The sequence below is a fragment of the Rutilus rutilus genome (genome assembly GCF_951802725.1).
Source record: "Rutilus rutilus genome assembly, chromosome: 1".
Lineage (NCBI taxonomy): Eukaryota > Metazoa > Chordata > Actinopteri > Cypriniformes > Leuciscidae > Rutilus > Rutilus rutilus.
This window is the reverse complement of record NC_140209.1, coordinates 25,515,772-25,540,358: the sequence shown is the minus strand read 5'-3', so window position 1 is coordinate 25,540,358 and position 24,587 is coordinate 25,515,772. Positions and strand designations below refer to the sequence as shown.

General features: G+C 38.9%; 1 protein-coding gene across 1 annotated transcript in view; it reads left to right on the top strand.

Annotated features, from left to right (window-relative positions):
- Positions 1–17,552, top strand: part of mast1b (microtubule associated serine/threonine kinase 1b) — a 39,717-nt gene extending 22,165 nt beyond the window's left edge. Inside the window, exons 8-27 of the mRNA XM_084387428.1 lie at positions 1–72; positions 1,029–1,130; positions 1,628–1,760; positions 1,855–1,922; positions 2,706–2,782; positions 3,565–3,773; positions 4,179–4,317; positions 4,611–4,743; positions 5,717–5,882; positions 6,200–6,301; positions 7,563–7,685; positions 8,468–8,577; positions 8,659–8,813; positions 9,720–9,949; positions 10,053–10,256; positions 10,981–11,210; positions 11,300–11,422; positions 12,084–12,220; positions 12,323–12,510; positions 13,518–17,552. The exon at positions 1–72 is cut by the window's left edge and continues 138 nt beyond it. Of these exons, the coding sequence (XP_084243554.1) occupies positions 1–72; positions 1,029–1,130; positions 1,628–1,760; positions 1,855–1,922; positions 2,706–2,782; positions 3,565–3,773; positions 4,179–4,317; positions 4,611–4,743; positions 5,717–5,882; positions 6,200–6,301; positions 7,563–7,685; positions 8,468–8,577; positions 8,659–8,813; positions 9,720–9,949; positions 10,053–10,256; positions 10,981–11,210; positions 11,300–11,422; positions 12,084–12,220; positions 12,323–12,510; positions 13,518–15,184 (4,368 nt within the window). The 3' untranslated portion in view covers positions 15,185–17,552. The remainder of the gene's footprint in view (positions 73–1,028; positions 1,131–1,627; positions 1,761–1,854; positions 1,923–2,705; positions 2,783–3,564; positions 3,774–4,178; positions 4,318–4,610; positions 4,744–5,716; positions 5,883–6,199; positions 6,302–7,562; positions 7,686–8,467; positions 8,578–8,658; positions 8,814–9,719; positions 9,950–10,052; positions 10,257–10,980; positions 11,211–11,299; positions 11,423–12,083; positions 12,221–12,322; positions 12,511–13,517) is intronic.
- Positions 17,553–24,587: the final 7,035 nt, after the last annotated feature.

Genomic DNA, 24,587 nt, shown 5'->3' with positions numbered 1-24,587 from the left:
TCTGGAGAAGGCCTCATCACGTCTGTCTACTTCTTTGAGCTGCAGGAGAACCTGGAGAAGCTCCTGGACGACGTGAGTTCATCGCATCACACCGGTCGAACAGAACCATCTCTGCACTGAAATACGTGAAGAAATATTAAAAGATATATTATTATTCAGAAGTGAAGGTTTAATGCATCATAGTAGCATTTGTTTTTCTGCTTTTAATTAATACTGATTCTCCATTGGCCCAGGCCATGTGGTGGATAAAAAAAGTATTTTTATAAATATTCTAGAAATAATAATAATATTAATATTATATTTATTTTTTATTATATTTATTGTAATTTCTAAAATATGTATGTATTACTCCATACTTTAATAATAATTATTATTATTAGTACTACTTTTAATAATTATATTATTATTACTATTATTATTCATATTTTTAGAGTATTTATAAAATATTATGTATAAGGTATTTATAATGTATTTATCGCCACATGACCAGGGCCAATGAAATTTCTGTCTTTATTTTATTTTATTTTATTTTATTTTATTTTATTTTATTTTATTTTATTTTATTTTATTTTATTTTATTTTATTTTATTTTATTACTAGTATTTTGTAATAAATAAAGTCTAGAAATAATTACATAATTTATTATAATATAATTTATGTACAATAAATATATTTATTAATATTATTATGATTTATATGCATATTATGCATATTTTTCTAGATTCTTAATAATATTAAATGTATGTATAATGTATTTATAATGTATTTATTGCCACATAACCAGGGCCAATGGCATTTCTGTATATATTATATTATATTATATTATATTACTAGTATTTTGTAATAAATAAATAGTCTAGAAATAATAATAAAATATAATATAACATATTTTGTAATAAAGAATCTAGAAATAAATCTTTATTACATGCATAATAATATTAATAAATTACTATAACATTTATATTTAATTTAATAAATCAGTGTTATCAGCTTCCATGCATCTCTCTTTCTCTCTATCTGTCTCTCAGGCGTACAAGCGCTCAGAGAGTTCAGAGTTGACCTTCGTCACTGAGTTGGTGAAGAAACTCCTCTTCATCATCGCTCGACCTGCCCGACTGTTGGAGTGTTTGGTGAGGAAACTGTTGTTTTTTTCTTCTTCTAGCTTGTTCTTTCATCCATCGAAGTCTCAGATAATCACCAGGTAACATGACATCAAACCCCTCTGGACTCCAATAACACAAGCCTGACCGTTTCCAATTTTTACTCCAACTTCAGAAAAAAAGCATTCTGAGCAAGAGCGAGTTGCATTAGCATTTAGATTGAAGCAGCGTGTTAGTGTCATCATTGACCTTCTGTGATTCACTGCCTCGAAATCTCCCACAGTCATTTGAGATGTTTCTGTGCTGCTCCAGGACTAAACCACATAAATGAATTATTATCCCCATTAAACCGAGTTCAAAACTAGCAAAGTTTTGGCAAGCATGTCCATGTGCAAATTACAAATGTTCAGTTTAATTTGCTACAAAAACGGAACCATATAATTCCAGACCGCACAGCAAGATTCTAAGATCACCGTAGTAACCGTCAGCAACAGTGATTGATGTGTGTTTGACACGCTCGTGTGCAGGAGTTCAACCCTGAGGAGTTTTATCATCTGCTGGAAGCGGCCGAAGATCACGCTAAAGAAGGACACCTGATGAAGACCGACATCCCGCGCTACATCATCAGCCAGCTGGGCCTGACACGAGACCCTCTGGAGGGTGAGGCGCACAATCACACACACATCACACACACTCTCTGATTTCATTATAGAGGAACTGTGTGTGCTGACCGTCTGTGACGTGTGTGTTTCAGAGATGGTCAGTCGAGAACACTATGACAGCGAGGGCCCCGTCACACCGGAGACAGACGATTCTGCAGAGGTCTGAACACACACACACACACACACACACTGGTCTGGTTCGCTATCTTTGTGGAGACTTTCCATAGACATAATGGTTTTTATACTGTCCAAACTGTATATTCTGTCCACTTACACTAACCCTACCCCTAAACCTACCCATCACACACACACACACACACACACACACACACACACACACTAACCTGACCCATTTCCAGGACACGCATATTTCATCACTGGACTTCCACGACACTAATCGGCACAATGCCAAATGATTTTGTCTCATTATAACAGCGGAAACAACTTAAAATACTCATTTACGGTTTTAAGAGTAAGACATCGTTCAAAACTGTAAAGGGTCTGTTTTTATTTGTGTACACTCACAATCAAATCAAAACATTGTGCTTTTGTAAAATAAAGATAATAGGATGCCAGTCTCTGCCATCCCGGTTTCCTTTCCGTGAAGTTTGTGAAGCGCGTCACAAAAATGAATCCAAACTCAGAGTATAGACATCTACTAGTCACACAGTTTTTTCTTTCGTTTTGTTAATCTGTATCTAAGTGAAATATATTTCATGTAAATGTATTCCTATATATATTATATGTATTAGATAGATAGACAGACAACCCCCAAATTAAAATTCTGGCTACGCCGCTGTCACACACACACACACACACACACACACACACACACACACACACAGCCCCAAGAAACCGAAAATGACTATTTGTCAGTAAAGCATCTGTTACAAGAGGATAATGATGTCCTATAAAGTGTTGAGGGGATTTTTCTGTTTTCCAGGGAAAAATGAAACCCATGAAGCCACCCGGAGAGGCCGATTTCCAGACCATCAAACTGATCAGCAATGGAGCCTACGGGTAAACCAGTACACACACACACACTCATTGACACCCGCACACTCACACACACACACACACACACACACACACACACACACACTTGCACCTTTGTACTACGCAAGGTCATTTTTATCCAGACATCAATAGCTGTATTGTATCAGTGACACTGACCTTCATTCATAAAAAAGATGCCATTAAACAAGTATTTGAAATATACCGTCTTTATGTTGTTTCTACATTAATTTGGAGATTACCTGTGAAATCATTACTTTATAAAATATATAAACTAGATATAAATCTACAGAAATGTAAGTGTTTTTAATTGCAGTTAATCACAGAATAAATTTTTTGGATTAAATGAGTAAAAAAAAAAAAATCGATTGACAGCACAAATATTTATTTATTTATTTATTTATTTAGATAGATAGATAGATAGATAGATAGATAGATAGATAGATAGATAGATAGATAGATAGATATCTGTGGTTAGTCATGGATCATGTATGGCATAAAAAAAAAAGGCATTCAAAAGCATTACATTTAATTTGAAGATACTTGCAGAAACACTGTTTAAAATAGTAATCTTTTGAAACATTATAAATGTCTTTACTTTCCCTTTTGATCAATTTAATGCGTCATTGATTAATAAAATAATATATATTTTTTACAAATAAAATCTTACTGATCCCAAACTTTTGAACGGTAGTGTGTGTGAACACACACACACACACACACACACACACACACACACACACACAAGAGTTGAAACAGTGACTCGACAGTTTCTGTGTGTTTTCCAGCGCGGTGTATCTGGTCCGTCACCTGGAGACCCGACAGCGCTTCGCTATGAAGAAGATCAACAAACAGAACCTGATTCTGAGGAACCAGATCCAGCAGGCGTTTGTGGAGCGAGATATCCTGACCTTCGCAGAGAACCCGTTCGTGGTCAGCATGTTCTGCTCCTTCGAGACCAGACGACACCTGTGTATGGTCATGGAGTACGTGGAGGGTGAGACACACACGCAGTTCGATCGCTCTTTCGCAGCTCATGAGACTTTATTGAGACCGTTTAAGTATCAACTCTCAGATGATTCTCATAAAATCGTCATGAAACGGAAGTTGCGATCATCTTTTCTTCTCTATTGTGACGTATATCCGAGTGAAACGCTTCAGGGACAAGAACAAATGCTTGATTTTGTCCGTGTGGAATTGATTGATTGGTTGTGGTTTGCTATTGGCTGATCTCATGTGAGTGACAGGTTCCCCCTTCCACATCATCAGATAAGAGAATAGATGTTGTGAAGGAGGGAGGGGAAGTTATTTTGATTAAGGAGACACAGGAGACTACTGTCTTATGAGACACAACAGAATGTTAAAAAGATTGCATCTGTGTTTTGTGTTTCCCGCGGCTCAGGAGGTGACTGTGCAACGCTGCTAAAGAATATTGGAGCGCTGCCCGTGGAAATGGCACGCATGTACTTCGCTGAAACCGTCCTGGCGCTTGAGTACATTCACAACTATGGAATCGTGCACCGGGATCTCAAACCTGACAAGTAAGACGCCTCCTAGTGGACGAGATTGAATCTGGTTATATCTGAATTCTATTTTATAATGACAGCAGAGAGCATGTCATTTACTAAATGACCCTGCACAATCAATTAAATGATTGCTGGGATTCATTTGCCATCTGCTGGGTGGTGACAGACACTTCCTCTGTGAGATTAATGAAAATCTTTTCATTTAGACAGATTGTGTTATATAATTAAACACATGTCAGAACTGCCGCTCAGCTTGACAGTGTGTGTTTGTGTTGCTGTATCACATGACCTCTGTCTCTCTCTGTCAGTCTGCTCATCACGTCCATGGGACACATTAAACTCACTGATTTCGGTTTGTCAAAAATGGGTCTCATGAGTCTAACCACAAACCTGTACGAGGGACACATCGAGAAGGACACCAGGGAGTTCCTGGATAAACAGGTATGAGAAAATAATAAAAAGAATGTAATATCGTATTAGAAGACACGGATCACAGACAGGGACTAAAAGCCACAAAATGGCAATTTTAATTATTCATGAAATCTTTAAATTATTATATTCTGTCTTTTTAGTGTAGTTAATAATTAATGCCAGTGTCACAAGTTGCCAATAAGCAACAGCCAACATTCTAAAAATAATTCCAAATACCAACACTCTAAAAAAAAAATTCAAACACCAAAATTCTACAAATAATTTCAAACACCAACATTCTAAAAATAATTCCAAATACCAACATGCTAAAAATAATTTAAAATACCGACATTCAAAAAAAAATTCCAAACACCAACATGCTAAAATAATTCCAAATACCAACATTCTAAAAAAAATAGTTCCAAAAAGCAACATTAAACATATAATTCCAAATACCAACATTCTAAAAATAATTCCAAATACCAACATTCTAAAAATAATTCCAAATACCAACACGCTAAAAAATTATTTCAAACACCAACATTCTAAAAATAATTTCAAACACCAACACGCTAAAAAATAATTTCAAACACCAACATTCTAAAAATAATTTCAAACGCCAACATGCTAAAAATAATTTCAAACACCAACATTCTAAAAATAATTTCAAATACCAACATTCTAAAAATTCCAAAGATTCCAAACACCTAAGCAACTGCATAGCAATGGTGGAGAGTTTTGTATTCATTAACACCACTTTCATTTTTTTCAGGAAATATATGCAAGTGTAGTTGGTTAATAACTAATTGTTCCTTGTCCATATGACCTGGCTTTACTTAGTAGCATTTGCACTTGTCTCCAATTAATTATAATTATGATTAATTATATTATGAATACATTTATTTAAACATAACAAATGTAATTAATGTAGCACAATTTTGAACTCAAGTTCATGAAGTGTCAGTGCTGAAGTCATGCTCAGAGGCTTGACCTTTGACCCCAGGTCTGCGGCACCCCGGAGTACATCGCTCCGGAGGTGATCCTGCGGCAGGGATACGGGAAGCCGGTGGACTGGTGGGCCATGGGCATCATCCTCTACGAGTTCCTGGTGGGCTGCGTGCCGTTCTTCGGCGACACACCCGAGGAGCTGTTCGGTCAGGTGATCTCAGGTAAAGACGTCACAACATCAGATATTTTACACACTGAAACGGTCTCATTTTACAGTAAAAAAAGCAAAGGATGTATACAATGCAGACAATGTAAAATATCTATAATGAAAATATAGATATCAAAGTAAACAATAGAAATAGTCCCATTTAACAGTGAACCTTTAACAGGAAATTCCAAAAACACAAAAAGCAAACAAATAGTCACATTTTAAATACATATTTTTGTTTTAAGGATCTTTCAATATTTTTACTAGAAAATAAGACAAAATACTGATTACAAAAAATACAGTGTTATTTAACCTAAAGTGTGTGTGTAGATGATATTGTGTGGCCAGATGAGGATGACGCTCTCCCCGCTGACGCACAGCACTTGATCTCATCTCTACTGCAGACCAGCCCGCTGCTCAGACTGGGCACAGGTGACCTCACACACCTGCAGTCATGTGACCCTCAGTGACTGAACACAAGCACTCTACCTGCTGACATTGATTAACATTGAGCATTTTTAGCATAAATTATGACAATTAAGTAAGAATATTTATTTGCCGGAGAATAGTTTAAAATTCAAACCCCAGTTCATTTGTGCACAATAAAACAGATGAAAAGGTCCCATAGACTTAAACTTAAGGAGGGATTAGAGGTCTGAATACCATGGCAACAACATAACAACCCCCAGAATAGCCCAGCAACACCCTAGCAACCACCCAGAACTCCTTAGAAAAAACCTAGCTACCACGCAGTAGCACATTTAATACAAATCATAACTGCACTTAAACACCCTAGCAACCACTCTGAACACCTTAGAAACCATCTAGCAACCACACAGTAGCAAGTGTAATGCCACCCAGTACCACCTAATTACATAGCATGCACTAAAAAACACCCCAGCAACCATTCAGAATACCTTAGAAACCACCTAGCAAAAACTTAGTAGCAAGTTTAAAACCACTCAGAACCACCTAACAACCCCATAATAATCACTTAAAGCTCCCTGGTAACCACCTAGCAACACCTTAGCAACCACTCAGAAAACCTTAGAAACCACCTTGCAGCCAATAGCAAGTTTTAAACCACTCAGAACCTTCTAACAACCCCATACAATTCACTTAAAGCTCCCTGGTAACCACCTAGCAAGACCCTACCTACCACCTATCCACCCATAGCCAGTTTAAAACCAATCAGAGCCACCTAACAACAGTATGCCTTGCAAACACATAGCAGCAAGTTTAAAACCACTCAGAATCACCTTACAACCTCGTAATATTCACTAAAACACCCTGGTATCCACATAGTAGCCAGTTTAAAATCCCTCATCTAATAACCCCATAGTATGCACCAAAACACCTTAGTATCCACCTAGCAATGCCCTAGCAACCACTCAGAACAACTTAGAAACCACCTAGCAAAACCACTCAGAATCACCTAATAACCCAATAGTATGCACTAAAAACACCATAGTAACCCCCTAACATTGGCCTAGCAAGCACTCAGACCATTCTAGCAACAACACAATGTCTAAAGAAAATATTAACATCTATTTTTGATGATTGCTATAATTTGATTATTTGTGTAGCTTTGATTGTCTTCTATCATGTTACTGTGTCCACCTCTCGTGGTTGATTGCTTTGGTCGAGTCAGACGTTCTGCTCACGCTGAATGGAGGGGTGTGTTTGTGCGCAGGTGGAGCATTCGAGGTGAAGCAGCATTCGTTCTTCTGTGATCTGGACTGGAGCGGCCTGCTCCGACAGAAAGCCGAGTTCATCCCGCATCTGGAGTCGGAGGAGGACACCAGCTACTTCGATAGTGAGTGACGGACGGGTGGATTGTGTGTGTTTATGCTGGTGTCTGTTATATGTAAAGCGAAATCGAAGAACGAACTGCTGAGGCGTCATTTCGAAAACACAATCAGGCCAAAACAAAGTTCGTTTGGAGTTAATTTCGGGAGTTTGAAACAGCTTGCCAATGTGAACTTTCCGGAAAAGTTCACTGTGGCTAATAAACGCCTCCAAACTCCCATTGGTCAGTGGTGATAATGTAATAGGTGGGTGTGGCTCTGAGGCTCCACCTTCTTTTATGTGGACATTTTCTCCAGTTAATTTCTCCTGTTCAGTCCGTTGAGTTCAGGCAACCGCGAGTGAAAACATGAACACACTGGAGAGATGCTTTATAGTAGAAAATGAAGTTGTAATTCTAATGGAAAGCAACACTGACGTGGTTTTTCATGTTTAATACTGTAAAGCTGCTTGCTTTAAAGCAATCTATTGTATAAAGAGCTACATGTAAATAACCACAATTTGACTGGAGTGCTGAATTGTATATCTGGTGCAAACATCTCTGATCAGATCAGATGCTTTCTTAACTGTTGTTGTCTCACCGATATCATTTTTATTTATGTTTATTTTGTTATTGAGAGGAAAGCTCGCAGCACATATTTACGTCGCTCTCAGCAGGGTGAACAGTGTTGAGATGTTCACTAACAATATACCCCTCACATACTTATAACTTTTTTTTATTCCTAAACAAAGAATGAAAAAAAACTTTGAGTATATCGGGGCCTTTAGGAGTAACTCATCTGTCCGTTTCAGCGCGATCCGAGCGGTATCATCACGTTCACTCGTACGATGAGGACGACACCAATGATGACGAGCCAGTGGAGATTCACCACTTCTCCTCCTGCTCTCCACGCTTCAGCAAGGTTTGACCTCTCTCATCATATACTGAGGATTATGGGTAATGTAGTCTGTTCCAGGACTCATGTAATCTGTCTGAATCACAGGTGTACAGCAGCATGGAGCAACTGTCCCAGCTGGAGCACAAACCTGTGGTGACCCGCCGAGAGCCCAAAGCTCACAGGGAAGATCGCGGGAAGAGAGAGAGTCTGGGCAGCCTGACTCTCCGAGAAAAGACCTGGAGAACCGGATCCCCTGAGATGTAAGAGCAACAACATTGACAACCTACCAGAATATCCCAGCAGCCACTCAGAACACCTCAGAAACCACATAGTAGCACATTTAAAACCACCCAGAACTGCCTGACAGCTGCTTAGTATGCACTAAAAACACACTAGCAATGCCATTGAGAGCACTATGTTTCAACCTTAAAATGGACTTTTAATTATTAATTGAACATTGATGGTTAAAACCACCTAGCAACCCATAGCAAGTTTAACACTACTCAGAACCGCCTAACAACCTCATAATATTCACTTAAAACACCTTGGTAACCACCTAGCAACACCTTAGCAACCACCCAGAACGCCTTAGAAACCACCTAGCATCCACATAGTACCAAGTCTAAAATCACTCATATAACAACCCCATAGTATGCACTAAAACACCTTAGTATCCACCTAGCAACCCCTCAGAACAACTTAGAAACCACCTAGCATCCACATAGTAGCAAGCTTAAAATCACTCATTTAACAACCCCATAGTATGCACTAAAACGCCCTAATATCCACCTAGCAACGCCCTAGCAACCACTCAGAACAAATTAGAAACCACCAAGCAACCACCTAGCAAGTTTTAAAACCACTCAGAATCACCTAATAACACCATAGTATGCACTAAAAACACCCTAGTAACCACCTAGCAACATCTTAGAAACCACCTTGCATCCACATAGTAGCACGTTTAAAGTTACTCATCTAACGGGTTGTAGCATGCACTAAAACACCCTAGTATCCACCTAGCAACGCCCTAGCAACCACTCAGAACAAATTAGAAACCACCTAGCAAGTTTTGAAACCACTCAGAATCACCTAATAACCTGTTAGTATGTTTTTTTGTGCATCCATGGTTCCAAAAACCACTGATGGTCCTCCTTTCCCGGTTTTAGGAAGCGTTTGTCGTGTTCGGAGTCGTCCTTCACTGAATCAGACTCCAGTCCTCCCGGAGCTCGCCGCCGCTTCTCAGCGCTGATGGACACGCACCGCTTCGCTTCTCCACTAGAGGGAGACGGCGAGGTGCACACTCGCCAGCCAGCGATCAAAGTCAGGGGTACGTCACTAGAGGGCGCCAGCGTGCCCGTCAGCTCCGGACTGCTGGAGTCAGTGGGACATTTGGGAGGTAATTTGGTTTTCAAATATAGAGAATAATTTCATACATTTATACTGTTGTGTTCCTGGGTGTTAGTCACTCTAAAATTCATATTAATCTTCCTGTTTCTCAGATAAACTTCTGCGGCCTGCCGATGCCGCCGTGCCTCTGCACATTCCAGACTCGCTTGGGCCTCGAGTCGGAAGTGACCTCGTGTTACGAAGAGCTCGTCATCATCAGATTCCCACTGACAGTGGGAAAAGCACCACGACTCGCTCCGGCACCAAAGTCATAAAGTCGGCCTCTACCACGGCCCTGTCTGTCATCATACCTGCAGGTGAGATATCATTCCAGACTCAGTTTTATTATGATCATAAGCATCAACATCCAATAATATTTAAGTATTATTATTTTGATGTACATGACATCATGTTTTTTAATGTGTGATTCAATTTTTTTAATTCTTTTAATTAATAATGGTTAATAATTAATAAAAAAAAATTTTATTAAAACTACATAATTTTTCATATAAAAAAAAAAATTCAATGTAATGACTGTTTTTTGAATGATTTTTTTCTGCCTATGTTTCATGAATAAGTCCCTATAAGTGTATTTTAAGTTTTAAAAGGTCAACAACCTTCAAAATTGAGACAATAATATATATTTATAATATATAATATAAAATGCAAACTGTAGTTCAAACATGCTATAAATGTCAACGACCAATAAGATATTTTGATAAATACAATAAAGTACTATTTATTACTATTAAAGATTTTTTATATACAAGACATGATATTACAGACAGCTGTGTTCATGCTTTTATAAAATCATGGGGTTTATATTTGTGTAAAACCATTCTTATGTGCATTTTTCCATGTAAGTTCGGTGTAAAAACGACGAAACTTTTTTTTGTCTACATACTACAAATCTACAAAATCACTACACCAAATTTTTTGTACAATTTTCTAGTCAGGTTTTGCATTATTTTTAATATATGTGGCGTTTACATATGAGCTTTTGTTATATTAAGATGTTTGATTTTATTTTTCCTCCTGTAGTTGAGCAGCATGGCACGTCTCCACTCGCCAGTCCCATGTCTCCTCGCTCCATCTCGTCCAATCCCTCGTCTCGTGACTCGTCTCCGAGTCGCGACTACTCGCCCACGGTCAACGTCCTGCGCTCGCCGATCACCATCCATCGCTCTGGGAAGAAGTACGGCTTCACGCTGCGTGCCATCAGAGTCTACATGGGCGACAGTCACGTGTACAGTGTGCATCACATGGTCTGGGTACGAGCGCATTCTGAGACATCCTACTGAATTTATTGCTGAAGAATGTGTTGCATGTAAAGATTGACATTGCTTTCCTCCAATCACAGCATGTAGAGTGTGGCGGGCCAGCCCAGGAGGCGGGGCTTTGTGCCGGTGACCTCATTACCCATGTGAACGGGGAGTCTGTGCACGGATTAGTCCACACAGAGGTGGTGGAGCTCATTCTGAAGGTACGGGCATCACAAACAGGGGTGCGTTTCCCGAAAGCATCGTTAGCCAACTATGGTCGCAAGTTCTGTCGTTATCAGCTTAGTTCAACGAGTCGGTGTTTCCCGAAAACAGTTCTAACGAACATTTGCAAACAGCATCAGTTGTGTGTTTGGAAAGAAAGCTCTCAACCTGTGATTAGAAGCATAGTTTCTTGTTTGCATGACACGTGGACTCTAAATCCTTATCTTAAGTCAAATAACAGAGCTGACATTCAGTGCAGTCTGTATCTTTTATTTAGAATACATACAAATGTCATGTACGTCTTTTAGTTTGTCAAGAGATTTAAAGCATTGTTTTTGAAGAGTGCGCATGTGTGAACGTGCTCTAGAACGTAAGAACGAGCCTATGATTGAATCTGGAAACAAAGCAAAATAACTGAGAAAAATGAGAAGTAGTCCTCAAATTTGCAACAATAAGACAAAAAGACCAATTTGAGACAATGTGGTTTCGGGAAACAGTCGTGACTGGCTAGTTGATTTCTTCAACAATACATCGTACTATGGTAGTTAAGCAGCGAGTTACGTCTTTGTTTGGGAAACGCACCCCAGACCTCTTGTTCCATGATAATTACTTTCTAGAGATAATACTCAATAACTTTACATGGTGCTTTTGTAATTTCAGAGTGGCAGCAAAGTAACAGTGACGACTACTCCATTCGAAAACACATCCATAAAGATCGGGCCGGCCAGGAAGCTGAGCTACAAAGCCAAGATGGCCAGACGCAACAAGAAGTCGGTTCCAAAAGATGGACAAGAGAGGTTAGAAAGAGAGAATGCCTTTGCATAAAATACACACCTCATTTACATAATGGCTTGACTCAGTTTTTTTCTCTCTCTCTCTCTCTCTCTCTCTGTCTGCAGTAAGAAGCGCAGCTCTCTCTTTCGTAAGATCACGAAACAGTCAAACCTGCTTCACACCAGTCGTAGTCTGTCCTCTCTGAATCGCTCGCTGTCGTCCGGAGACAGTCTGCCGGGATCTCCGACACACAACCTGTCTGCTCGCTCGCCCACTCAGACCTACCGCTCTCCTCCAGACTCCGCCCACCTCGGTCAGAGTTCCTCCCACTGCTGTATGAAGTGGAATCTAATTGGCTGAATCTGTGGTGTCATTTATACTTGTTTTATTTAGTCAAAATGAGTGTTTCTAGACCAGGGTTTTCCAACCAAGGGGACACAAACCCGTGGTGGGGCTTCATTATTATAAAATATTAAATCAAATAAACATGTATAATTAAAAAAATATATGTATAATTACAACACTAAAAAAAAATCTCTTTATTCTGATCTTGTACAAAATTGTTATTAGTAGTAGTGGCAGTAGTATGTAAATTTATTATAAGCATTATTTATTAAATATTATTTATTTGCATTGTACTACTTTTACTAGTTTAGCTTGACTGATTGAGATGCTGATTATGCTAGTATGCAAATGAAGATTCAATACATTGCACATGTGTTTAAACATTTTGCTTGCATGCTTGCATTACAGTTATAACAGCAGTACACAAGGGGGCGCTACAGTTACACTTTAATGTTTGTAACTGGATGTATTTTATTCAGACACCTTGCATTAAACATATTGACTGTGAAAGACTGTTGACTAGTGCTGAGAATGCAAAGCATACATGAAAATCCCCCATTATGTGCCTCATAGCAGAGTCCAATGTCTCTGAAGATCGTGCTTGAAAGCATGTGTTGATATACATGCAATATATGATGCATGACATAAAAGAATATGATTGGGGTCTAAGTTTTTGACTAGTCGAGCAATTGTATTATAATGTCTGAATTCCTTTCTAGAGAACAAAAGCAGAATTTTGCTTTGTAATATTGAGTTTTGATTAACCTTATGTACTTGAGTGACATTTGACCTACTGAAGATGATATTTCTGTGGCGTGTGTTGCCTCTTTGTTTTCCGGCAGACGTGCTTTGAAATTAACTCAATTAGCCTTTGATATTTAACTTCAGTCAGTGTTTGGGTGTTTTGCCTGATCATTGTGTGCCCTTTACATGTTCCTTTGAGGTTCTGACCTGGTTCTGTCCTTGTCGTTTCAGGCACGTCGTCTCAGAGCAGCTCTCCCGCGTCCAGCACGCCAAACTCGCCTGCCACGTCTCAGCACATGCGGCCAAGCTCTCTCTACGGTCTCTCACCCAAACTCCACCGCCAGTACCGTTCTGCTCGCTGCAAATCTGCCGGGAACATTCCTCTGTCCCCGTTGGCTCACACGCCATCCCCAACTTCGTCCTCCCCACCGCCCATCGCTGGACACACCGTCGGCAGCTCCAACACCACACAAGCCTTCCCCGCCAAGCTCCATGCCTCTCCTCCAATCACGCGCCCCCGTCCCAAGAGCGCAGAACCCCCCCGTTCCCCTCTCCTCCAGCGGGTGCAGTCCGCCGAGAAGCTGGGCCCGCCCCCTACGCCATCTTTCCCATCCTCCTCATCTTCCGTGTCCTCGGATAGGAAGGGAGGGCTTTGCGTGTCAATGAGGAAACACGGATTGGATGTTGTGCATGCCGAATACCGTCGGGAGTCGTTCCATTGCGAACACGCTCTCCAGAGCCTGATGGAGATCGAGGGAGAGAATACGCCCGGGGCTCCGCCCTCTCCACCCGAACAAACGCCAACGCACACGCCCGCCCAGCACACGTTGAGTCCGGCGAGGCATCTCGGAAGGCAGGACTCAATGACGTCTCGGGAGTCTGAGGATAAAGCGAGGAAGCCCGACTCAAGTGAAGCAGTTTTAAGAACCGCGTCAAAAACCGAACCATTGGATCCTAAATCAACCCAATTGGCCGAAACACCTCAGAAGGAGAAAGTTGCCTCCAAGTCTGAGTCTCCTCAAGTCTCAGTCGTCTCAATAGTCAAGGAGGGAGCTAGGGATGTGGGAAAGAGCGAATCTCTAAGCGTCACATCTGCAATGGGATGTGGCTCCAAGACCCCAAATTGGACGCCAATAGTCCAAAGCTCTGGATCACAGGAACTCAAACCCCATAGCCTTCAAACCGAGGGTCCTAAAGGGCTGGAGAATGGTAAAACCGAGGGTCCTAAAAGGCTGGAGAATGGCAAAACCGAGGGTCCTAAAGGGCTGGAGAATGGCAAAACCGAGGGTCCTAAAGGGCTGGAGAATGGCAAAGCCGAGGGTCCTAAAGGGCTTGAGAATGGCAAAGCCACTGAAAAGATCCCGGCGAAGGAGAAAACCCCACAGATAGTTGCTCCAGAGGCAAGCAAGTCAGGTAAAGGACCTCTAAGCGTTGAGGGGACTGTACCTAGTATTGTTGTCGCACCTAAAGTCAAAGAAGCAATTCCTGTTCAGTCTAAAACCATTGAAGATCGGGTTCAAACCCCATCGGGGGCAACCAGAGCCCCTCAAGAGGAAAGATGCCGGCTGGAAGCGGTCGAGGAGTCCCAAGCCTCTCCGTCTCCAACCGTCAAGTCGCCTTGCACAAGCAAATCCCGTGCCGTATCTCCTGCCGACAGGTCCAGCTTTGTGACGCAGCTCACCAGTGTGGCTAAAACTGTGCTTGGGCCGATGAAGTTGGGCTCTCAGGATGGCGGGAAGGCCAAGGACAGCTCCAAAACCAACGAGGACAAACGAGCCGCCACCTTGGGAAAGTCCGAGGCCTCGTCTGGGAGTCGCCGAGGGCTGACTGGAACTTGGCCCGGTCCTGGATCGTCAAAGCCTGAAAAGGCATCAAAGAGCTCTTCCAAACATTCATAATATTCTAATGGGAATATTCTGTTGGGAACTTTAAAAACAGGATGTGTTCCCAGTATTTGTCCAAATGCAGACTGTTCAAAAGACTTTCAAGCCAAGACATAAAAAAAAATTAAAAAAACGCAAACAAGTAAAGGTGCTTCTAAATGACCCTTGTCAAATATGTTTGTGCATATGGTGTACGAGTGTGTGCACCATCATATGTGGATGTAGAACAAACCAGTATGTCTCTCTAGATGCATGTTACATTGTATATTGTGAATAGAAGAGTCAAAAAATAAGATATGAAAAATGAAATTAAGACCTAATGCTAGTGAACACTGCACATCCAATCATTCCTGCCAGGTCTGTAGAGGGCATGTACTTTCAGTCATCACCATATCATCCAATCAGTTTGTCAGATTTAGAAACGAGAGGTAGTTATAAAGTGTTTGTTTACCAAGTGACCGACACTATAGATCTAAACACTCTCATTCTAGTACCTCGGCTATACTGTTAAACTGCAGACAGTAGCGCTATACTAATGCGAGAGGCAACAGAAACGGGAAATGATTGTTGCACAAGGACAGAACCGTGTGGAAAAAGTGCTTGTTTCTGCTGTCTTAATTATATTTGCACTGGAAATGCCCAGCAAAAGTCAACATGAAATCTAAATTGACCGTATTTACTGTAGTAATGCATGTTCCTGGTGTTGTTGTGCACGATTCGTCAGTGCACGGCTTTCCCTTTCAGCTAACACCACCTTGGTCATGCACAATGTTTAACCAACAGACTTTAGTCAGGGCAGTGCCATATTTCATTTCTGACAGGAATTAATTTAATGGATTGCAATGTCGTTTAATCTGTGTAAAATCAGTCCCTGATTAAGGTCTACTGTATAGTCAAATAGCTACTTTGTGGGAAATGCAGCCTTTCTAAGTCAATGCAGCAATTTAAAGGCAGTTTGCGTTATGGCAATAATAGCACATATCTGTAGAAGTATATTTGAAGATGTCGTTTCATGTTGACTTTTATGTGGCTGAATTTAAATGTCTTGGTAAGAAACAAAGAGAGTCTATATACAGTAGTTAAATTTGCCATGCTTGAGACTGAAGCAAAAACCTGAAGGATGGCATTGTTATGAAATGATGTGGAGATTATTAGACAAACTCTATGAAGAAAATAGCTCACTATATGATGTCATCCTGTTAGATTATATCAATAGGCCAGTAAATGCACTGTGGATTATACACTTGAATTCTCTCAAAGCCTGAATTATCTTTTAGTATATGCAGAAGAGTTTGTGAAGTATGAGGTGGTCCATGTGTAGATGTGTTTAATTTTAATCCATTCAGGGCTTTTAATTCACTTTTGCTACATATTCGTGATCTTTTATAGGAGTTTATTACGTAGTAGGATGACATGTAAACATCTAGTGGTTTGCGAGAGATGAAATGATACTTTGGCAGTGGCTTTATGTGACATGTGGAATTGATCTAATCTGTTTACACTTTAAATCTCTCACGTTTGTGTGAACGTACTTTGGAGACTCTGTGTGTATGTGTGTGTGTGTGTAGTGAATCTAGCAATGTATTTGGTGCCACGTTAGTGCAATGATGATCCAAATCAGCTGATCCTTGATTGACTGTTTTTTTGCCAATACAGGACTTTACACTTTACCCAAATGTTAACCTTAAGAGGGAGAAACGAATGATGGATTGAATTTGATATTAGCATGGTCTTTTAAACATTGTACTATGATAATACCATATTTTTTCGGACATAAACCATGGTATTTCCCTGAATATACATGGATATGGTAATAATTCAGTACCATGGTGTACAATATATCAGGTACCATCTTTGTACCATAGTAACACCACAGTACTTTTTGTGAAGGTAGCATCATTTTGAATATGTTTTTAATATTTGGGTAGGGTGTATATGCCTTTATGGCATGTTTTCAGATTGATTTGTGCTGTAAAGTGTGTGTGTGTGTAGGATAGACGGTGTCAGTGTTTAGATTCTGTAGAGACAGTTACTCGCGCAAGAGTACAAGCAATGTTACAGAATGCACTTTATTGATTTTTCTCTTTGTATTTATTGATACGTTTATAATTTTATTTGAATGATTTTTGCCCTGTTTGATTATTAAAATGGGAGGTTGTATGTTGCCCTTCGAAACTACGCTGCTTTGCATAAATCTTCCCAACTGTTTTACCTGTGAATTTTTTTTTTTTTGTACATTCACTTCTTATATCATTGTTTATTTACAGGGTTTTTTATGATTTCTCACCTCAGGCAATGTTATAAACTAATGCAATTTAAAAAATAATAATAATAAAGTGCAGTAATAATAAAGAAGCCAATCACATATTTGGTTTCGGGTTGTTTTTGTCTTCTTGCATGGGTTTGTAGATAAATGTTTAAATGATAAATGAGTTAATATTAGTCAGTTATAGCAGTAAGGTGATAAAATATGATACTATAACTATACAATAATTATAAAAATTATAGTTTAATAAAAGTAAAAACTTAATACATGTAGTGCTGATTACATACAATCTAGATTACATAATCAGATTTTAAAAATGGAGTACTTGTAGGCTAATTAGATTATATCACGTTTTCAAATGCTCATAATCAAATTACAGTTACTTTTTATGGATTACATGATTACATATTATTCACACAGTGAAAATAAATATACTTCATACACAATCGCATTCAAATCTAAGTGATTAACAAATTAGGTCAAAAGTAATCAAAAAGCAGTCAGAATACATGACCTAAAATGATTAATCTAGATTATGTTACTAACTACAATTTTCGTCATGTAATTTGTAATGAATCTGCCCAGCACTGCTATTATGTAGTCTAAGTACAGTGTTACATGTTATGTGAATTTTAATGTAGGCTAATAGCTGAGTTTGAACTATTGATCATTTAGCAGCAGTTTGAATGTGATTTAATACAAATAAATCCATACAGGTACACCATTTTCCGTGATCTCAGAACACACATTACAAGTAGCCTAATAGGATTAAACCTAGTATAGTCATAGAAAGTATACTAACTACACAGACAGAGAGCACTGAAGTAACAGACAGCCAATCAGAGGACAGACACGAGTTTTGTTGCCAAGTAAAGGAGGGAAGAGGCAGTGAATCCAAGTGGCGTCGCGGCGTGTTTGTAATGCGGAACATTTCCAGCAGAAATCCTCTGATATTTACAATGACATGACAGTCACAACAGTTTTTAAGTTATTTAACAGAGGTGGGAGTAAGTCACATGAACAAGTCACAAGTCTCAAGTCTTAACCTTCAAGTCTCAAGCAAGTCCAAGTCAATTTTGTGAAAAGCAAGTCAAGTCAAGTCATTAATTGAGTGATGATTGAGCATTATTGAAGACACCTGATGATAACAAGCAGAATCACTGAAGGAGAAAATATCAAATTGTAAGTTACCATTATGGCGATTTGTGTTTGCTTTAGTTGGGCTCTTGACCATTTTATGTTTACCTTAAATTTTGTTTGTCTGCTGTTATTGATTTATAACAGTCAAATGAACAAAGAAAAGTGTGATCTGATAGTGTTGGTTATATTTTGACATAATCATGTTGTGAACCTTAAAAACGAAATTTATTGAGGTATCTTATCTTGATAATTACAGCAGCTCTGCCATTCTACAGCATATGATTATCAGTATTTTTCATATAATTCAAAATATTTATTAAATATTGTTCTGATCAAAACACTTTCAAATGAATTTATTTAAAAACACAGATATCAATAATCTCTAATCTGCCTGTGAATCTCAACAATGGTGACAATAATAAAGCATGTTGCAGTGGCTGCCACCAATCACAACTCATTAATGGCTCCCATCATGCATTGCGGTATGAATAAATTATGATCTGAATTGTCTATGTAATTTACTTTTCCTAATTGAATATTCTGCTCGTCACCATTGTTGAGATGCATAGACTGAATCTTGACGTCTGTGTGTGCCTAAAAGAAAGATTTTTTCATCTTTTTTTTTTTTCAAAACAACTTTTAAGAAATCCTTTGTATTATATCTATCTGGATATTTATGCAGAATCACAGTTATGCTGTAAACAACAACGTAAATCTAAGTCAGAAATAAGGATCTTAATGAGTTCAGTGATCAAGTTCAAATGATGCTTGTCATAATATAACCAACACCATCAGATCACTTTTTTGCTTTGTTCATCTGGCAGTTATAACTCAGATACAACAGTCAGACAAAATTTAAAATAAACATATATGGGTCAAGAGTCCAACTAAAGCAAACACAAATCGCCATAATGGTAACTTACAATTTGATATTTTCTCCTTCAGTGATTCTGCTTGTTATCATCAGGTGTCTTCAATAATGTTCAATTATCACTCAATTAATGACTTGACTTGACTTGCTTTTCACAAAATTGACTTGGACTTGCTTGAGACTTGAAGGTTAAGACTTGAGACTTGTGACTTGTTCATGTGACTTACTCCCACCTCTACTATTTAATCACATATTCAAAATGGGCTTCCTTTCGTGAAAGAAATGACCCGTTTATGTATCTGAAAGGCGTATCAGTGCATTATAAACAAAACATAATTTCTGCGTCAACTCAAAAAACCACCAACAACAAACGTATAAAGTCACACGCATGTAATTTAATTGTTTAGTTGGTCTCACGTCCCATTAAATAGCATGGGAAGGCGGTGTTTATGACCTATACTAGGACCACCGGCAGTGGTGTAGTGGTAAAAAAAGAGGTGGGTAAACTATAAATTCTGGTGGACCACGACGTGGTCACCCCGTTAAGGTGTATCCTGATGACATCGCTATAGGCTATTATTTGATGGTACTACCAACACTGTTAGACCTTACCGGGTTTTTTTACAGTAAAATACTGGCAACACTGTTGCCAGTAATATACTGTTAATTGTACAGTTATTTACTGTAATCTAAAGTTTGTTTCTGTAAAAATGCACTAAATTAAAATTCAAGTTAACTAATTACACTTGCAGAAACCGACTGTCTTAAATTGACCAACTGTCATTTAAATGTATTAACTAAAATTTATAATGCATAAATAACGTGAGCAAAGTATTACTGTGAACTTCTTTCATTTGAGACCGCTAAAAAACTATTGCGCACACATAAAGATATTTCCATTGGATCAGCAACTACACAGTCACCGCCTGTTAAATAAAGCAACATGCAGGGTATCATCAATGTGTGTAGATCTTCTCCTGGACTGAAGCACAGGCTCTACTCTTCAGCACAACGGTGACCCAAAAAAATTATTTTACAGTAAACTACTGGCAACAGTGTTGCCAGTATAAACCTGTTTTATAACTTACAGTTTATTACTATTAAAATACATTTTGTGGGTGTGTCTTTTTATCTTACACTGTTAACCCTTTCAACCCCACAGGAAAATCCACACTACAAAGAGTAAAAAGTAACATTGACGCAGTGTTGCAGTGAGATAATTAAGTGAATATGTTGAATAATAAGTGAATAAGTGAAATAAGTGAATATTGAGCATTAGTGATGAACACCTGCTGTTAACAAGCAGAATCACTGAAGGAAAGAGAAACACAAGAACAGAAAATAGAGAAACACAAGAACTAAGACTGACTTCCAGCCATTACACATTATTACACTTATTATTAACCAGTATGACTTTATTTCTGTCATATATCTACAGAAGTTGTTATCGAGATGTTTAATTGAAAATGTTTGGTTTGAAGTTACCATGATGGAGATCAGTGTTTGCTTTAGTTGGGATGCTGACCCTTTATAATATTAGTATTTCTCCGGCCGAATGATCAGTGTCTTTGCACTTGTGCACACACACACAGTTTGTGAATGATTGCAGTTATACTGATTATGATGAAAAAATCATTGTATAGCCTGTTCATACATTAAATCTCTTTCAGTTTTTAATTCTGTATCAAAAGTGTCATATTACCACCACTGTGAAACCATAGTAATAAATTACAATCATGATTTTTGTTTTTAACACATAATGCACAGCCTAAAAAAGAAACAGAGCTACAATGTCTTGTAGAAACACAGAAATATCAAAAATCTGCATATGTCTCTCATCAATGGTGGCAATAATTTATTTGTATTTATTTATTCATGCAGGAGTGCATGCTGGGAGTTTTATACAATCCTGGAACCCAGCATGCATTGCGACATGAAAGTTTTTATTGTCACCATTGTTGAGATTCATGTGCTGATTGTTGATGTCTGTGTGTTTCTAAGAGAAGCAGGAGCTTAAAATGTAATAAAGCATTATATTATTTCAAATTTCTTCAGAATAACTAATTACAGAAACATTGTTGTATTTCATTATAGATTAACAGATATATGATTAATATGAAAAACCCATAAATCCAAAGCTTTTAAGATCAGAGAATCAGACATGTCCAGAATGACTATGTAATCAACACAACAATCATAAACACCTTATCACCTTTCTCTTGACTTTTTCTTGCCATAACAAATGTGTTTTATAAACTCATAGTTAAAGCAGTCAGAGAAAAACTGGTATAATATAGTCAATGGTTCAAGAGCCCAACTAAAACAAACACTGATCTCCATCATGGTGATAATAACTTTATTATTTTCAATAAAACATCAACAATTAAATATCTGTTAATTCTCAACAATAACTTGTACAAAAAAAAAAAAATGTAAACTGGTTTGTAAACTGGTTCCACCCTCAGTGTTGCTGGAAGTTAGTTGTAGTTATTGTGTTTCTCTTTTTTCTGTTCTTGTTTCTCTGTCCTTCAGTGATTCTGCTCATCAGGTGTTCATCAGTGTCTCAATTCACTCACTTCTTTTCATTCACTCTGTCAAGGGGACTATATTAGTGAACTAATGTAGGGAATAGTGAATGAGGGTATAGGGTGTGATTGTGAAAACAGCCTCTGAGTGTCGATTTTGAGCACTGTTAATTTACAGTATATTCCTGTAGGCTATTTTTGTTTTCTACGGTATATTATTGTTTTAATGGAAAATGGTATGATATTGTCTGAATTAGGCCTTTTTTTACAGCAAGGGTTAACAGTGAAGGGTATCACTGGTTGTTCTCTCATCATAGGTCACACAATCACTATTCAATTCATACATTAATCTAAGTTCTTGTTAAAGAGACTCAAAAAGGAATAATATGGTTGAAATCTATAAAGTTTACTAAATGACAAAACAGAGAAAACAAAAATATTTAAGAGAGATCGAGAGGGAGGCTTATATCCAGGGCTTCCAATGCAATGCACTTGTGCATAATGATTAGGGATTTGGGATTATTTTCATAGTTGATTAATCTGTTGAATATTTCCTCGATTAATTGATTAGTTGTTTGGTCTATCAGAAAAATGTGGATCAGTGTTTCCCTGAAGAGGGAAAGTCTTTAACCTGGTGCAGGCTTGATTCCCTCTGAATCTCTTGTACAGTTGGGTTTTGACATGCTCCCTACATTAAACCAGCTGCCTGTAATGAATACAAATATAAACTTATAAATATAAAAATAAAAATAAATCTCTTTTTTTGCATCGTTTTAATGATTTCCTGTTGCGGCTGCGATCAAGTTTCATTCTCGCGCAGCTTGTTTAGTAACTTCACGAGCGTGTGTTTTCTGCTATGTATGTGCGCCGTTCTCTTTGTTCCGTGTGTGTGTGTGTGTGTGTGTGTGTGTGTCGCGCGCTGCGCTCTCTGCTCCGTGTTTGCGTTCTGCGCGTTCTGCTCTGTAGTTAAAGGCCCAAATGCTCGAATCATGTGCCGATCGGCAATCACGCTCTGGGAAAGCAAAGTCCGCTCAAATAGCGTGAAATTTAGAGGTGGATAAACGCAATGTAGAGGTGGATAAACGCACTTTGGAGGTGGGCAAACGCTATTTCCGAATTTTGGGAGGTGCGTAAACGGCGTTTACGTGCGTTTAGCCTCCACTACATCCCTGACCACCGGGGAGCGATCCAGACGCTTTGGCTTAACTTTTCAGTTTTTCGATTGTGAACCGGTAACAAATGTTTGGCTTTCAACCGGCGTTGGAACAGACGAAGATGCAAAAGGCCTAGCTGAATGCATGATGACGCCGCTGTGAGAAGACCTGCCAGTCTTAGGAAGCTGATAAAGCGCAGCTTGCAATAGACCTGAAACTTTACCAAGGTTGTCCGCAACACCTGCCTTCTGCCTTCCGTGAGGGTAGCTCTCAGTTCCCTGGAATCCAATTGCATGCCCACACTGACTGACTTGGAGTTAGGCAGCTTTTCTGAAAATTCACCTTCAGACCCAGAGCAGCAACATGAGACAACAGGCGGTGCGTGTTGTCGACAGCTTGCTGAGGTGACCTGGCACACAACAGCCAATCGTCCAGATACGGAAGGATCAGTAGGCACTTTCATTGAAGTGGTTCCAATGCCACCTGCATGATGCGTGTGAAGACCTGGGGAGAAAGAGAGAGGCCGAATGGAAGAACTCTGAACTGATAGGTCCTGCTCTGAAAAGTGAACTGAAAGAACCTTCTGTGGTGTGGGGCGATGAGCACATGAAAATCCGCATCCTTCAGATCCACCAAAGTGAACCACATCCCAGATTTGATTGCATGATGGACATCTACAATCCATAACATGCGGAAAGGAAGACGCTTGAGACTCTTGTTTAAGCGTCTGAGGTCCAGGATGGAAGAAAATTTTGAATGAAATCCCCCGGGATGGATGTGTGGGTCTACTAATTCTATTGCACCCTTGTCAAACAAGTTTTGGATCTCTGTTGAAAGAGCCAGGACCGGATGAGGATCCTGGACCACTGTTGGATGAATCTGGGTGCTTACTGAGGGTATGTGACGAAACTGAAGTCAATATCCCTTCTCAAATGTGTCGAGAAGCCACTTGTTGTTTGTAATGCCTCTCCAATGATGTTACTGAGAGGTTGAAAACAGTCCCGTCACACACCCTGAACCCCTAGCGTTATACACAATGTTATACACAAGAACCAATAAATCATCAGTATGCCTGCATTCCGGGTTGGGGCAAAAAAATCTTTTTTTTGTAATTTAGTTTAAATATGCAAATTAGGCATTATCTAATTAAATATGCACTAATTTGCATATATTTAACGAAAAAGAAATCTAAGTATTGGATAAAGCCAAGTTCAAAATAATTTTTCATTGTGTTCACATAGGCCTATTAGATGGGGAAAAAATTACAGAGGGATTTATGGATATCTACTTTTATTATCCTGTAAATCAGAATATACTGTCAATAGCCTTAAAAAAAAATTGGAATTTGGAAGCTGATATAGCTTCAAGACATCCCAGGTCTCCTGGAAGTTCCGTGAGTCTCCCGCATATTGATAGCGGCTCCCTGATGCCCGCAAATTAGTTAAAATCTCCCAGAATTTAG